Source organism: Heterodontus francisci, chromosome 14, assembly GCF_036365525.1.
Source record: "Heterodontus francisci isolate sHetFra1 chromosome 14, sHetFra1.hap1, whole genome shotgun sequence".
Classification (NCBI taxonomy): domain Eukaryota; kingdom Metazoa; phylum Chordata; class Chondrichthyes; order Heterodontiformes; family Heterodontidae; genus Heterodontus; species Heterodontus francisci.
This window is the reverse complement of record NC_090384.1, coordinates 65,143,508-65,159,858: the sequence shown is the minus strand read 5'-3', so window position 1 is coordinate 65,159,858 and position 16,351 is coordinate 65,143,508. Positions and strand designations below refer to the sequence as shown.

The 16,351-nt window shown below is 42.1% G+C and overlaps 1 protein-coding gene across 3 annotated transcripts in view; it reads right to left on the bottom strand.

The window, feature by feature from the left end:
* ipo7 (importin 7) overlaps window positions 1-16,351 on the bottom strand; it is an 83,069-nt gene that overhangs the window by 43,269 nt on the left and 23,449 nt on the right. For 2 of the 3 annotated variants that reach the window (XR_010976360.1, XM_068046373.1), the window contains exons 3-8: window positions 16,195-16,348; window positions 9,728-9,886; window positions 9,004-9,175; window positions 4,400-4,489; window positions 2,611-2,705; window positions 2,118-2,202 (exon numbers count right to left, since the gene is read on the bottom strand). Coding sequence is in view for 2 of the 3 variants with exons in the window: in XM_068046373.1 (XP_067902474.1) it covers window positions 2,118-2,202; window positions 2,611-2,705; window positions 4,400-4,489; window positions 9,004-9,175; window positions 9,728-9,886; window positions 16,195-16,348 (755 nt within the window). In the remaining variant the exon portion in view is untranslated. The remainder of the gene's footprint in view (window positions 1-2,117; window positions 2,203-2,610; window positions 2,706-4,399; window positions 4,490-9,003; window positions 9,176-9,727; window positions 9,887-16,194; window positions 16,349-16,351) is intronic. The other variant, XM_068046374.1, reaches the window with a different exon arrangement.

Genomic DNA, 16,351 nt, shown 5'->3' with positions numbered 1-16,351 from the left:
CCCAAATACGATCTATCACCACTTGCTGAGATACAAAAGGCCATCAAACAAATGAAGAACAAGGAGTGTGGTCTAGACAACATTCCTGCAGAGATCCATAAGGCTGGCGGTCATTAACTCTTGCTCAAACTCTCACTTTTTTACTAAAATCTGAGAAGAGGTACTACCTCCTGACTTTCGCAATACCATCAGTTTCACTTTTTAAGAAGGGCGATATATCAATTTGTGGGAACTACAGAGGCATATCACTTCTGTCCACACTGGGGAAGATTGTCACATGAATTCTCCTGAATCGCCTCCTACCCATTAGCGAAGACATACTGCCGGAGACCCAATGCGATTTCCATCCATCCAGGGTAACCACAGATATGATCTTTGTTGCTTGACAAATCCAAGAAAAGTGTCTGGAACAACACAAAGAGCTCTACATGGCCGTTATTGATTTATCAAAGGTCTTTGATTCCATCAGCCATGCAACTCTTTCGAATGCCCAACAAAATATGTTACTATCCTGCAATTCTTGCATGACAGTATGACAGCAACCATCTTTTGTGACGGATTGTATCCGAAAGGGTGTCAAGCAAGGCTGTGTGATTGTGCCAACTCTCTTCACTATCTAACTCAGCCTGGTCATGGAACTCAATCAGGACCAACTTCCACAAGGGGTCATGACTGAGTTTCGACTCGACGGGAAGTTAATCGGCTGACAGCCGAGACTAAAGTGACTCTCCAACACATTCACAACTTACAATATGCCGACCACTGTGCAGCTGTGGCCCACACTTCAAGTGCCATTCAGACCACCCTCAACCTCTTCAATTCTGCATACAAAAAGGTTGGCCTCTCACTCAACATCAGCAAGACCAAAATCCTCCACCAGCCCTCCCCCAGACAAGCACCTATATTTCAAGCTATTGTTATTGATGGGGAGACTTTAGAAGTCATTGCACCCTTCCTGTATCACGGCAGCTACCTTTCTCAAAAGATCACCATTGAGGTGGAGATCCATCACAGAACCGGCTGTGCCAGTGGAGCCTTCCAAAAATTGTGTAACCATGCCTTCAACAACAGAGATCTCCATAAGAGAACAAAGCTTTAGTCTGCAATGTTGTTGTTGTCACCACTCTGATATGGCAGGAAGACTTGGGTCACCTACACTTCCCCCCCCCACAAGGCACCTCTGGTCACTGGAGAATTTCCACCAGTGGTGTTTCTACAGGATACTCAAAGTCATGTGGGAAGACAGGCAAACAAATTGCAGCATCCTCACCGAAGACAGTTCCTCCAGCATCACAACCATGATTATGCAAAATCAGTTCTACTGGTCTGGACATTGGATCAGCATGCCAAATAATCGGCTTTCGAAGCAGATGCTCGTTTCACAACTGAAGATGGTACCCGATCTCAATGAGGACACAGAAAATGCTTTAAGGACATGCTGAAGGCCTCATGAAAAATTGACATTGGTGTGTAGGAGGAACTTGCCGTTGACCAATGCCTCATCCAACAAGCCACAACACAGTCGGAAACTGACCACATAAGCTCTGCTGTAGAAGAGCATCGAAGGCGGACAGAGCGCGCGCAGGAACCTGGCTCGAGAACGCCCCTCCTTCAGTGCAACACTAGTCCTCTCTGCGCAAAGACCTGTGGTTCCAGGATTAGCCTGCTGAGTCAGCTGAGGACACACAAATCATAAACTCTGGCAAACGTCATCTTTGTTTCGAGGGACTGACGACGATGAGTCAATTACCTCTTATGGTCATCTGCTGGCAATAGCCAAGATGACTTGATACTGTTTACATAAATTTCTATTACATTGTAATAACTAGGTGCAGTTTGTTAATTTAATCAATAACCTATAAAAGTTTAAATTTCATTCCCATACCCAGTTTTACCGCAACAGAGAAGTTTTGGACAAAAATACATCCAATTCCATGCAAGTGGACTTTCCATCAAGTAACTAAGAGATATGACAAATCTGTAAACTAGACAATCCACTCCAGCCCACTTTCTTAGCTCAAGGCAAAAGCACAGATGACAAGGCAGTATGGTTCAAAAAGGACAAAAGCATATCGTTGATGAGAGTTTAAAAGAATTACATGGAAATGATACTGTACCTGCTGGATACTGACAGCATAACCTTTGAGGAATACTTCAGCAAATTCATTATATTCTTTGGAAACATTACCCGGACTTCCGTATCTGGTAGATACAAATATATTTCAGTTGCTATTCATTGAAGCATTTCAAGTTTTAGTTATGCATTTGAAAGTTTCACAATTGTGGCTCCCCTGAATGGGTAAGCAAGTAACAGATAGCCTCAATTTTGGCTCTTGAGCATTATCCAATGACTCCTGCTTGGAGTGCTTAAGCGTGGACACTGGGCAAGCTCAAATTGGTTCAGCTATAATAGCCCCATGGTTCAACAGCCAGTCAACACCCAACGTCCAAGCTCACACATGAATAATGGACAACTGAGCAAGGTGCTGGATGACATCTGTTGAACAAAGCTCCAGCTACGAGTAACACTTTCAGAAAGAGGGGAAAAATTGAGAAAAATAAAGTTGCATAACTTATTCTATAAATCTCAAACCACTGAACAACTCTCACCGTTCGAACAATCTGGCCAAGATGTGCAAAGCCCATTTTTTGCACTTCCACCAAGGGAGCTCAGGTCGATCATCTTCATCAACTTGAAGAGTTTCCTTAAAACCAGCACAAATTCAAATTATGAAAGTTTGCTGAACACACTCCTACTGGAGGAGTGCATACTTACAGCATTATGGGTTCACACAACCTCCATTATAGATATGGACAAAAGAATCTATGATGGAAATATTTGGCAGGAAATTGACACAAAATATATATACAGTTTTCATCAGGATCTCAAGCTAAGGGACTGGCAAATGGCCTGATTTGCATATATTGAACTGGTCATCGCTATGATGCAGGTGTGTTGCAATGCTCGGTCTCTTGACTGGGTTATGAAACAAAGCTTTAGAATCTTAAAAGCCAATAACAACAAGCTTATAATATATGCATGCACCAGCTCATTTTCAGAGGATGACAGAGGTAAGGAAATGCAGTTAGGAGCTCTGAAGTAAACTATAGCACTTAAAAAGCTGTTTAATAGTTAAGTATAAAAGAAATAAGAACACGCAGAACAAGAAAAAGTTAAACAAAACATTTAAAATTGCTACATTTTACTCGTATAAAACCAAGTAAAAATGCTATTCTAGAAACAGTATCACAAACTTAATACAGCAGTTGATGCTATTCACTTGGGAGGCAAAAATTTACAGTAGACTTTAAAAATGAATGTTTAATTTTTCTAGCAGTATTTCAAATAAGATTTTTAATGAATTGTAATATCACCTCCCACAAACTCTCATTTCAACTTCCACCTATTAAAAGAATCAATGGATCATAGAATGGTTACAGTACAGAAGGCAGCCATTCGGCCATCATGTCCACAAAGGCTCTCTGCAAAAGCTAGTTCCACACCCCTCCCTTTTCCCCATATTTCTACAAATTTTCCCTCTTCAAATGCTTATCCAATTCCCTTTGAAAGCCACAATTGAATCTGCCTCCACCACATTTAAGGGTGGCACAGTGGTTAGCACCGCAGCCTCACAGCTCCAGCGACCCGGGTTCGATTCTGGGTACTGCCTGTGCGGAGTTTGCAAGTTCTCCCTGTGACCGCATGGGTTTTTGCCGGGTGCTCCAGTTTCCTCCCACAGCCAAAGACTTGCAGGTTGATAGGTAGATTGGCCATTGTAAATTGCCCCTAGTATAGGTAGGTGGTAGAGGAATTGAGGGAAGGTGGGGATGTGGTAGGAATATGGGATTAATGTAGGATTAGTATAAATGGGTGGTTGATGGTCGGCACAGACTCAGTGGACGGAGGGCCTGTTTCAGTGCTGTATCTCTAAATAAATAAATAAATTCTCAGGCAGTGCATTCCAGATCCCAACCACTGGCTACATGAATGTTTTTCCTCATGCTGCCATTAGTTCTTTTGCCAATCACCTTAAATCAGTGTCCTTTGGTCCTCAACCTTCTACCAATGGGAACTGGGCTCTATCTACTCTGGCCAGATCACTCATGATTTTGAAAACCTCTATCAAATCTCCTCTCAACCTTCTCTTCTATAAGGAGAATAGCCCAAGCTTTTCCAATCTATCCACTTAACAGAAATCTTTCCAAGGGGCTTCCAAGTTTTCAATATAACTTAATTCCCCAATTTGTTGTGTCCGTAACGTGAAACAGAAACATTTAATTGTACTTCATCTTCGCTCATGTCCCACTCTCCTTGGTTAAGATGCAAATTTCCAATTCATATGTTTAGGCAATCAACAATGGTAAGAAAGGGAGGAGGCAAATAGTGAGAAAAACTTACAGGAGGAACATCCCTATCAACAACTGTTTTGAGTATTTCCATCCATTCCGTAAGGTTTTGTTGGCTTATCAGCTCCAATGGTAGAGCATACTGTAGGCAGGAAACAAAGTTCATTAAACAAAAAAAAAGTTCCGCCTACACTATTGATTTCATTCAAAATAAAATCTGTCTTAATAAATTAGCACAAAGTAAACAAGAATGCAGTAAAGTTAATTCATACAATAATTAAGATTGCCTAATTCCAATTGCAGTTACCATCAAGTATAGTACAATAACTGCAAACACAACTAAATGGGAGAGAAATTTGACCTTTTAATTGGTGCACTCCAATGTATGGAGCCACGTAATAGCAGATTCGTATAGGAACAATGTGCACACGCTATTTGAAGAATATATCAGGGATGTTGCTTCCTCTTTGCATGATGTGCCCTGTTCAAGATGCTCGTTATTAGTTTGGACATCCTTCTGCTGGCCTCTAGCAGTTAGTATGATTGGTCAAACTCACCACGATGACAGCTTCCCTGATTATACAATGTTGCTGAAGTCTAGAATTTTTTGCTAGTGTTAGAACAAAGAACAGTACAGCACAGGAACAGGCCATTCGGCCCTCCAAGCCTACGCCATGGTTACTCACCATTTAAGCAGATAATCAATAAGCAGTAATCAATTAAGTACATATTATGTAGAATTTTACAGCACATGGAAAGGCCATTCAACCCAACAGGTCCATGCCGATGTTTATGCTCCACATTAGCCTCCTCCAATCTGATTTCATCTCACCCTATCAACACATCCTTTTATCTCTTTTTCCATCATGTACTTATTTAGCTTCTCCTTAAATACATTTATGCGAATTGTTTCAAGCAAACATTAAAAATACCTGCACATAATCCTTGTCATCTTACCATCTTATCAACAAATGAGTAATATGGTTTCCATGTGAATGCAATGAGATCACGTTATCTATGCATTTTTGATTAGTTAATTAAAAAAATGAGTCAAACAGTCACAACTGAATTCCCAATTAGCCACATGCAGCTTGTAGTTAATGCATCAGACAACACCGACTTACATGACTTAAATTAACTTGAACCTTCCCTTGAAATTAAATAGATCCTTCTTGAGTTTAGATTCCATTGCATCTCCAAACATGCAATGGCATCAGCACCAGCTAGACTGACAACCTTCACTGCTCACATCAACCTCCCAAATAAGGAAAGGGCAAAGGCAAGGAGAAAGCAACAACTGACATTCGCCAAAAACACAGGAGATGCAATGTGATGCTCTTAGGAGACACCATTATGCAACATACTGATAGCCTGTGCTGATGCAAGGCTCTATTCAGAGCAGTTCTTCATTTCCGAGGAAACAGAGTTGCAGATCTCCAAAACTATGTGGACAACCTGATGCAAGACAGGGCATTATGGTTGGTATACATATTGGTAATGGCGACACGAATAAATGCTTTCTGTATTGCAGAACTCATATAAGAATCATGTATTTGACTTGCAAAACAAGCATGCAAGGATAGTCATATCACAGCCACTAACAGTTATGACCACATCACCGGAAAGGACCAGCAAGATCACTGGACTCGACACTTGGCTTCAGAATCATTACAAAAGGGAGAAGTAGCACTTTATAGACAACTGACAGATATTTGTCAGACATGAGGGTTGGCCTCCATGTAAACTCAAGGTTGGCGTTGAGCTTGCTTTTAGGCAACATGTAAACTACTTAAGCTTAGGGATAGCACAGCCATATTCAAAGACATAAAACCAAAAAGTGTTGGAAATACTGAGCAGGTCTGGCAGCATCGGTGGAGAGAGAAGCAAAGTTAACGTTTCATCAGAACTGGCAAAGGTTAGAAATGTAATAGGTTTTAAGCAAATAAAGTGGGGGTGGGGCAACAGAACAAATGGGAAGGTGTTGACAGGACAGAGGATCACAGAGAATAACTGACAAGGAGATCACGGGGCAAAGGCAAAGAGTGTGTTAATGGTGTGGTGAAGTACAAAGCGTTAATGCAGAGAGGGTGTTAAATGACAGAATAATGAAAGCCCGAGCTAAAAACAAAACACGAAAAAAAGTGGGCAGGCACATGGTTAAAAAAAAGTGTAATGATGAAACAAACTAAAATAAAATGGAAAAAAAAATACAAAGTAAAACTAAAAAAAGGATGGGGCAGTCATGCTCTGAAATTATTGAACTCAATGTTCAGTCCAGTAGGCTAAAGGCCTGCCACCCGACCCAAAAGGACCCAATGGCATGTGTCGGGTTCGGGTCGCTTTTCCAGGTCTGGCTTTAGGACTCGGGTCGGGTCAGGTCCAGGTCAGACACGCACAGTAAGTATTGCTCTGCTGGGAAGTTGAGTTTATTAAGTGTCAAAAGTTGAAAAGCCTACCTGAGCTGGGAGTCCAGGACGTCAAGGAGGGAAACTCTGAGTCTGCGCAGTGTCTCTATGACATCATCGCGCTCATGCTGCAGCTTCCTACAGATTTGGAATCGCAAAGTAGGTAAAGTGAACATTCCGGTGGTCGGTCAGGCGCCGGAAAAAATGGAGGGACTCGGGCCGGGTCCGATGTGGTTCTGTCGGGTTTGGGTGGTTTTTTTTTTCCTGACCTGAGCAGGCCTTTACAGTAGGCTGTAGCGTGCCTAATCAGTAAATGAGGTGCTGTGGCTAGAGCTTGTGTTGAGGTTCACTGGAACACAGTAGCAATCATAGGACATGAGAGCAGGGGGTTGCGTTGAAATGGCAAGCGGCAGGACAGGGAGCACTTTTTTTCATAGTTTGCTTTTGGCGAGGGTTTTCATTATTCTGTCATTTAACACCCTCTCTGCACAAACACTTTGTATTTCACCACACCATTAACACACTTTGCCCTCCTTGTCAATTATTCTCTGCGACTCTCTGTCCTATCAGCACCTTCCATTTTGTTCTGTTGCCCCACCCCAACTTTATTTGCTTAAAACCTATTACATTTCTAACCTTTGCCAGTTCTGATGAAAAGGTCACTGACCGGAAACGTTAACTTTGCTTCTCTCTCCACAGATGCTGCCAGACCAGCTGTGTATTTCCAGCACTTTCTGGTTTTCTTTCAGATTTCCAGCATCTGCAGTATTTTGCTTTTATGTCATGTTCAAAGACAACCTTACTGGGTAGGGAACCGGTGCATACAGAATTAATAACCTAAGCACGGAATAGAGAAGACACTTATCATGGGATGTGTCTCCTGGCTCTACAAACTCTAGCATTAAATGTGGCCATGTCTTTTGTTTCTAGCACTGTAGAGAAGATACCAAAAAACCTGTTTGTTCAATTTTCCACAGTTTATCGAGGTCAATTTTCCTCCCCTTTCCAAATCAGTCATATAATCTGATGTTTCAAAATCCTAACTCAGAGCCCCAAATTTATTACTTACGGTGTTAAGTGGTGTGGGTGGTTTCTACTTCTCACCTCCCAAGAAATTTCACCTAATGTGAGTCGATGTAAATTAAGAAGTCTGATGAAGGCTCAAGTAGTTTATCAGACCATGTTTTGGTGCAGGATCTGATTGGTTGGGACAAGTGCCAGGCCATTTGTGGATCCTGGTGTTTGCTTTGGACCCCCTGGAGATTTTTGTTTCGATTTGGGTGGTTTCTTAGGTGGCATTTTTAACTGATATCGCAATTTGATGGTTTACTTCTTTTAACAGAGAAACAGATTTGGGACCACTGCTTTTTTTGCTGTATATAGATGATTTGGATCCTGGAACAGAGAGTAGAATCTCAAAATTTGCCATGACACCAAACATAGAGATGTGGCAAACAGTGAGGATATAATGAACTGCCTGCAAAAGGCCATCAACGGGCTGGCATAATGAGCAGACAGGTGGCAGTTGGATTTAATACTGACAAGTGTGAGGTGCCACATTTTCGTAAAAGAATGGGGAAAGGCAATATATACTTAATGGCAAAGTTCTAAAGAGTTTACAGGAACAGTGGGACCTGGGGGTGCACGTGCATCGATCGTTGAAAGTGGCAGGACATGTCGAGAGAATGGTTAGTAAAGCATATGGGATCTTGGGCTTCATAAATAGAGGCACGGAGTACAGGGAAGTAATGCAGAATCTTTATAAAGCTCTGGTTAGGACCCAACTGGAGTACTGCGTCCAGTTCTGGTCACCACATTCCAGGAAGGATGTGAGGGTCCTTGAGAGGGTGCAGAGATCTACCAGAATGGTTCCAAGGATGGGGCGATTTTAGTTACAAGGTTAGGTTAGAGAAGCTGGAGTTGTTCTCCTTGGGACAAAGGTGATTGAAGGTTTTGGGCAAGAGATGCAGGGGGAATATGAGGAAGCATTCTTTTTTTTTAATGCAGCAGGTGGTAATGACTGCAACTCGCAGCCCACAAGGGTAGTGGAAGCGGAATCAATCAATAACTTCAAAACGAAATTGTATGGCCACATGAAGGAAATAAACTTGCAGGGCTACAGGGATCAAGCAGGGGAGTGGATTGACAGCATTGTTCCTTGACGAGCCCAGCATGGACTCGATGGGCCGAATGGCCTCCTTCTGTGCCATTAATGACTATGGCTCTATGACTTTATTTTGCATTTTAATACCTGTACAAGTGCATAGAAAATTTTGAAGATCTGTTTTTGGATGAGGACAGAGTGATCTGAAGGATCAGACAGTACTTGGACAAATCGATCTTTCACCATAGGCAAAAAGTGCTGCATAGCAGCCACCAATGGGCTACGTTCATCTGATTTCTTGTACCTGTGTATACAAAATATATAAAATTACAGGCAAAATATAAATGCAACACCAGAAAAATATTTCTACACTTGAAATGCATATTCCCTAATTGTTCACTGTGAAATATGTTGAACACAATCATATTAGTTTCCCTGGTTTGATTGTTTTCTGCATGGGTCTGAAGTTGCTGTCCTCCTTACAATTTATCAAACCACTTCAGGACACATAGGGCTCTACCCCATCAGTAACATCAGTGAACTACAGGCAAGGCACTGGCAAGATTGAACGCTTGCTTTTTTTAAATGTTAGAAATATTTTAGTGCTTTTACTTTCAATATGAAAATACTCCCCATATACATTCCTTCCCTGTAAATGTTATGCAGGCATGAATTACTACCCTCGATCAAAACATCCGTCTACAAGTGTGTGGTGAGAAGGAGGAAAGTGTTGGTGGTGGCAAAGAGAAGGAAGGGGAGTCTTCAGTACATCTTAAGTATACAGATTTTAAACAAAGAACTATTTGGCTTATTTAGGCTAATACACCCAAAAAATAGATAGGAAAACTATTCAAAACCAAAAATAACTTACTCATAGATCTTCACCAACTGGTAGAGACAGAGGAGGATTCCAAGCCAATAGGCACTGTTATCAGACTGCAAGTAGAATCCAATTTTATCGACAACTGCTGGCCACCTGCCTGGATAGTCATGCTTGATTATTTGCTGAATGCAAGTAGTAAGCTGCACCCTAGAAGAAAAAAACAATATTAATTCAAGATGTTGAGATAACACCAGCTACTCACAAAAATAAACTCCATTACATTTCTATAAATGAATATGCAACAAAATATCTCAAATGCTACTGAATTCTAAAATGTCAAACTTAAACAATTACAAGTTACATTCGAGTGTTAAACTCTCAAACAGTCACAATGCCAAGCCTAAATACAATAGCTTTACTACAGTATTTGCCCACCAGCTAAATGCAAATCATATCTTTTTGCGCTTCATTCCCCTTCCTTTATTCCCATAAGAATTTTTTCATAAAGTTACCCACTCAAATATGGCCTATTTTCTTCTCCTTTTGGTGCAAGTTATCCTAAATTGCCTAATTCAAGCAGTCACTATGCATGCATAGGCCTCAGTACATTGGCTGACTATTGTATCATTAGGTATCACAACCAAGCTCATTGTGCAGTCGAAAAATTTACACTTTCATCCATTAGGGGTTACTGCATAGTGTGGGGTGTGTGTGAATCCCAAAGTGATTTAATCCCTCTCCTAACCCAGGATCACTGTGCAATTTGAATAATGACATTTATATAGCTTATCGTCACCTTTGCAAAGATCAGCTAACACAGCACAGATCAGGGAACGAACCTAGGACCCTCCTTGTCTGTAATGCTCAGGTACCTGCTAGGCAGGTTTGCTTCTTTCCATCAACAGAGGATCAACTTAGCACATCCAAACAAGCTATTAATCAACAAAGGAAAATATCTTATTTCCCCACACTGCTGTTTACAAGACCCAGATTCCATGCAGCACCCAGTTATTTGCCCCAGAACAGGCCGCATCAGGACAGCAAAGCACTAATATACAACAATGTAAACAGCTACAAATATTTGAACAGTACGCCAGAAAGGAGTGCTGTATGAGGAGGCTAAAAAAGAAAATCACCATAGTAAGAAATAGATAATAGACTATTGGTATGAACTTGCCTGCCGGCAGTCAGAAAACCCATATTGTGACTGAACCACATAGAACAGGGTCCCACTTTCAATTATCTGAATGTACTGAGTAATTTGATTTTGTCAGAATGGCAACGGAACTAAAACTGGCCTCAAGGTCTTACTGCACACGCATGTGATACTGAAAGTGGAAGACACCAGTAACCTGGAGTAGAGAGAACAACACGATCACCATCCAGCTACTACTTCAAGGGTATGCACATGTCAACCGGTGATGGCAAGCTCCAGCCTGGCCCCTCACCAAGTAAAATACCCTACCAAAACTTGCTGCCAAAACACACCATATAAGCTCACACTTGGGAAATTTGGTCAGTGAGGGAATTTTACAGGTTGATCACTTTCTAAAATGTATCAAGTTTTGCATTTAACTTAGCTTTAACCTTAACTTGTTTCTTTCACAGTCTTTGTCAGTGCCAAACAAAGCTGCCTGCTAGTGGCAGCTGTATAGTTAGTTAATTAGGTGGCTAGTTAGAACTGATACCTGGTCAGCAGGGGCTGACTCAGGTCTTGGAATTTCTCATACCATAAACGCAGGTTTTTGCTCATGCACAAAGTCCAGTTTGATGGAGTACTGCTGCGACAGAGTATGTAACGTGGGGAATTAAGTCAGTGAGAGAATTCAGCGCAACGAGGGAAGAGGTGCTGTTCTGGTCTTTTACAAAACAAGGAACAGTCCAAGTGAAGGAGCAGGAGATAGCCAGACCTGGCAGAGCAGTGGCGGCTGATAAATCAGAGACTTTTCCAGAAAAAGCAAGGAGTGAGGTCAGAGGATAGCAGGTAGGTGATTGGTTGGTGAGTTTTTAAGGGTTTTTCCCCTCTCTGATCTAGGGTATCTGTTTAAACTAGCATCGGGAAACAATAAAGTACTGTATTAAATTTACAGCTTAGATTAATTAATAGAATTCCATCCAGGGTATGTATAACTAACTAGCTGAATTAATAAGAGTATCAGCAGAGAAAATCTAGAAACATTTTAATTCAAATTTAATAGCTTATGCAAGGTATAAATATAAATAGAATATAAAAGGTAAAATAAATATTTTTGAGATCATGGATGATCTGCTGAGACCTGTTGCTTGCAATTCCTGCACCACGTGTGAGAACTAGAGACTTCATGTGTCTTTTGGGGGGGGGGGGGAGACATGTGTAGAAAGTGCCTCTAGCTGCTTCAGCTCAGGATCTGCGAGCTCGAGGGGCAACTGGAGTCACTGCAGAGAACAGGAGATTCCAGTAGTTAGTCACCCCACAGGCAGTGAGTGTTCAGGATGGTAGATGGGGGGCCATCCAGAAGAGTAGGGAGAGGCAGGAAGTGCAGGCGTATTCGGGGTGTGAGCCACTCTCAAATCAGTACTCAGCTTTGGAGACTGCGGGGAGTGACTACACCTTGAAGGAGTGCAGTCCAGACCATGGCACCAATGGGCAAGAGACCGCACAGGGGGGAATAGCAAAGAGTAGCAATGCAGTCATTACGGGAGATTCCATAGTTAGGGGGACAGACAGGCATTACTGTAACTGCCATTGAGAGTCCCCTCCCTGGTGCCAGAGTAAAGGATATGAAGAGTGCATAATATTCTGCACGGGAAGGAAGCGAGCCAGAGGTGTGGTACACACTGGTACCAATGACAGACAGGGCAGGTATTGTGTTCCTACGGTCAGATTTTCATGAGCTATGGAGGAAGTTTAAAAAATAGGACTTCAAAAATAGTAATGTCTGGATTACTCCCAGTGTCATAGGCTAGCGAGAGGAATAGGAAGATAGGGAGGATCAAGTATGGCTTGAGGCATGGTGCAGGAGGGAGGACTTCAGATTCTTGGATCATTGGGACCAGTTCTGGGGCAGGAGGCATCTATTCAAAAGGAACAGGTTGCACCTCAACAGGACTGGGACCAATGTCCTCGCCTGGAGGTTCAGTATTCTGGCAGGTGGATGGGCGCCAGGATATAGCAGTAGAACCATATTAGGTAGGAGCAGACCAACAAGGACAAGAAGGAATTCAAAGACAGATTTACAATGCATGCAAATGCACAAAGTATGGTGAATAAGGTTGGCTTCAAGTACAAATAGCCACAGAGAAAATCTAGAGGTATTTTAATTAAAATGTAATAGCTTATGCAAGGTACTAACTAGATTATAAAAGGGAAAATAAATATTTTTGAGATCATGGATGAGCAGCTGTGACCTGCTGCTTGCAATTCATGCACCATGTGGGAACTTCAGGACACTTCATGTGTCTTTTCTTTGGGGGGGGGGGGGGGGGGGCGTGGTTTGGTGGGACATGCGTAGAAAGCGTCTCCAGCAGTGGCAACAGAAACATGGCTTAAAAATGGTGAGAACTGGGTGCTTAATACTCACAGATACAAAGTGTTCAGAAAAGATAGGGAAGGAAAAGGGAGGTGGGGTGGCAGTACTGATTAGGGAAGACTTTGCAGTGTTGGAAAGAAAGGGTGTGCTTGAAGGGGCAAAAACAGAATCCATTTGGTTAAAGATGAGAAGCAAAAAGGGAATGATCACACTACTGGGGGCTATTTCTATAGACCTCCAAATAGAGAGCGCAACAGAGGAGCAAATCTGCAGGGAAATAACAGGGGTTAATAAAACATATGGGATCCTGGGTTTAAGTAGAAGCATATAGTACAAATGCAAGGAAGTTATGATAAACCTGTATAAACCATGGTTTGGCCTCAACTAGAATATTCTGTCCAACTCTGGGCATCTCACTTTAGGAAGGATATGAAAGCTTTAGGGAGAGTGCCAAAAAGATTCACGAGAAAGGTTCCAGGGATGGGGAACTTCAGTTACGTAGATAGATTTGAGAAGCTGGGGCTGTGCTCCTTAGAAGAGGTCGAGAGGAGATTTGAAAGAGGTGCTCAAAATCATGAGGGTCTGAACCTGTCTGAGTAGACAGGCAGAAACTGTTCTCATTGGCAGAAGGATCGAGAACCAGAGGTCACTGATTTAAGGTGATTGACAAAAGCAGCAACATGAAAACATTTTTATGCAGTGAGTGGTTAGGATCTGGAATGCACAGCCTGAGTGTGTGATGGAGGCAGATTCAATAGTGGCTTTCAAAAGGGAATTCAACAATTATCTGAAGAGAAAAAATTTTCAGGGTTACGGATTAAGGTGGGGGAGTGGGACTCGGTGAGTTGCTCTTGGAGAGCTGGCACGGACGTAAAAGGTTGAATGGCCTCCTTCTGTGCTTTAATCATTCTGTGATTCTACATGTGGGTCTCTGTAGTGTAGTGGTGATCACATTCGCTTTACATGCAAAAGGTCCCCAGCTCGTAACTGGGCAGAAACATTTTCGACCACACAGACATGATGGGCCAAGTGGCCACTTCCTGTGCCAGAAACCTTCTATGATTCTATGTGCCAGAACCAGAGTGGTGATATTGGGGGACTTTAATTATCCAAATACCAATTGGGATAATGTTAGAGTAAAAGGAAAGGAGGGGGAGGAATTTCTGAAATATGTTTAGGAGAATTTCCTTGACTGCTATGTTCTCAGCCCAACTAGGAAGGAGGCTGGATCTGATGCTGGGGAATGAAGCAGGCCAAGTGGACCAAGAGTCTGTGGGGCAACACTTGGGTAAGAGTAATCATTGTATCATAAGGTTTAGAATAGCAATGGAGAAGATCAGGGAACAATCTAAAGTGAACTTCTAAATTGCAAGTGGGCTAAGTTCAATGAGAAGACAGGGGATCTAGCCAGGGCAAAATGGAACCAAAGATCGGCAGAAAAAACTGTAACGGAGCAATGGGCGATCTTTAAGTGGGGCCTATTAAGGATAAAAAGGGTGATCTATGCTTAGAAGGTAAAAAAATTGACTTAAGAACGGAAAACAGCGAGTCATGGTAAATGGTTGCTTTTCAGATTGCAGGATGGTAGACAGCAGTATTCCCGAAGGGTCAGTGCTAGGGTCACTGCTTTTTCTGATATACATAAATGACTTGGATATTGGAATACACAGAAAAATTTCAAAATTTGCCGATGATACCAAACTTGGAGGTGTGACAGACAGTGAGGATGATACCAATCCACTGCAACAGGACACAGGCTAGCAGAATGGCAGATGGAATTTAATATAGAGAAATGTGACGTGATGCTTTTGGCAAAAGGGATAGGGTGATAAAATATAGACTAAATGGTATAGTTCTAAAGAATGTACAGGGACAGAGGGACCGGGGAGTTCACGCACATAGATCTTTGAAGGTGACAGAACATATTGAGAGAGTAGTTAACAAAGCATATGGGATTTTGTGCTTCATAAATACAGATATTGAGTGCAGAAGTAGGGAGGTTATACTGAACCTTTATAAAGCTCTGGTTAGGCCCCAACTGGAATTTTTTATGGAGGTGGTAAGCGTCCTCGAGAAGGTGCAGAGGAGATTTACCAAACGTTTCCAGGGCTGAGGGATTTTTGCTGCACGGTTAGGTTGAAGAAACTAGGGTTGTTCTCCTTGGAGCAAAGGAGACTGAGGGGAGATATGATAGAAGAGTACAAGATTCTGACAGGTTTGGATAGGATAGACAAAGTAAAGCTATTCCCATTAGCTGATGGTACAAGGACGAAGGGACACAAATTTAAAGTTTTGGGCACGATATACAGGGGGGGATGTGAAAAAGAACTTTTTTAAATGCAGTGAATGGTAATGATGACCTGGAACTCGCTGCCTACTATGGTGGCGGAAGCAGAGACAATGAATAATTTCAAATAAAAATTGGATGGGCACTTGAGGGAAATGAACTTACAAGACTACGGGGATAGAGCCAGGGAATAGGACGAATTGAATTGCTCTGCAGAGTGCTGGCATGGAATCGATGGGCCGAATGGCCTCCTTCTGTGCCGTTATGACTCTCTGACTCAAGAGCGACCAGTTGCGTAAGGTTTCAGATTCAGGATTCAGCATCACTGATCCTCTGGAATGGGAGCAAATTGAAGAATAGGCAGAGGTAAAACAGTTATTAGGACTAGCAGCAACAACAAACTAAGGCTTTCTCCAAGCAAGGAAAAAAAAAATGCAAATTGGTCATAGCTGCTTTTGTAGACCATCATGCAACTGGTTACCAAGCATTAGCAAAGATTTGAAAGCAGGCCACCCATTTGCGTTCTTGCCCTTGGTGAAAAGGACCTCAACAAATCGAGGACAGAGATTGTAGAACTCAAGCATTTAGGGAACATTACAGCAAATTCACATTGGCTGGTAGCATTTGCTGTTCAAAGACATTGATTTTCATTTGCAGTATGGTATTTACCACTCTCTGCGGTAGTGTTTATAAGCAAAAAAGCCTTTCCTATTACAAACCTTATCAACTCAGGTGACTGAATAATAGCCTCTATTATGTTGTCACGGATGAACTGTTGATCTTCCTCTGGGATAGTAAATGGTGGCACATCACTTGAAGCAGCTTCAGGCTCAGCCCAGAACTGTGTAATTGTATTTTTCAAGTAAATTACACCTA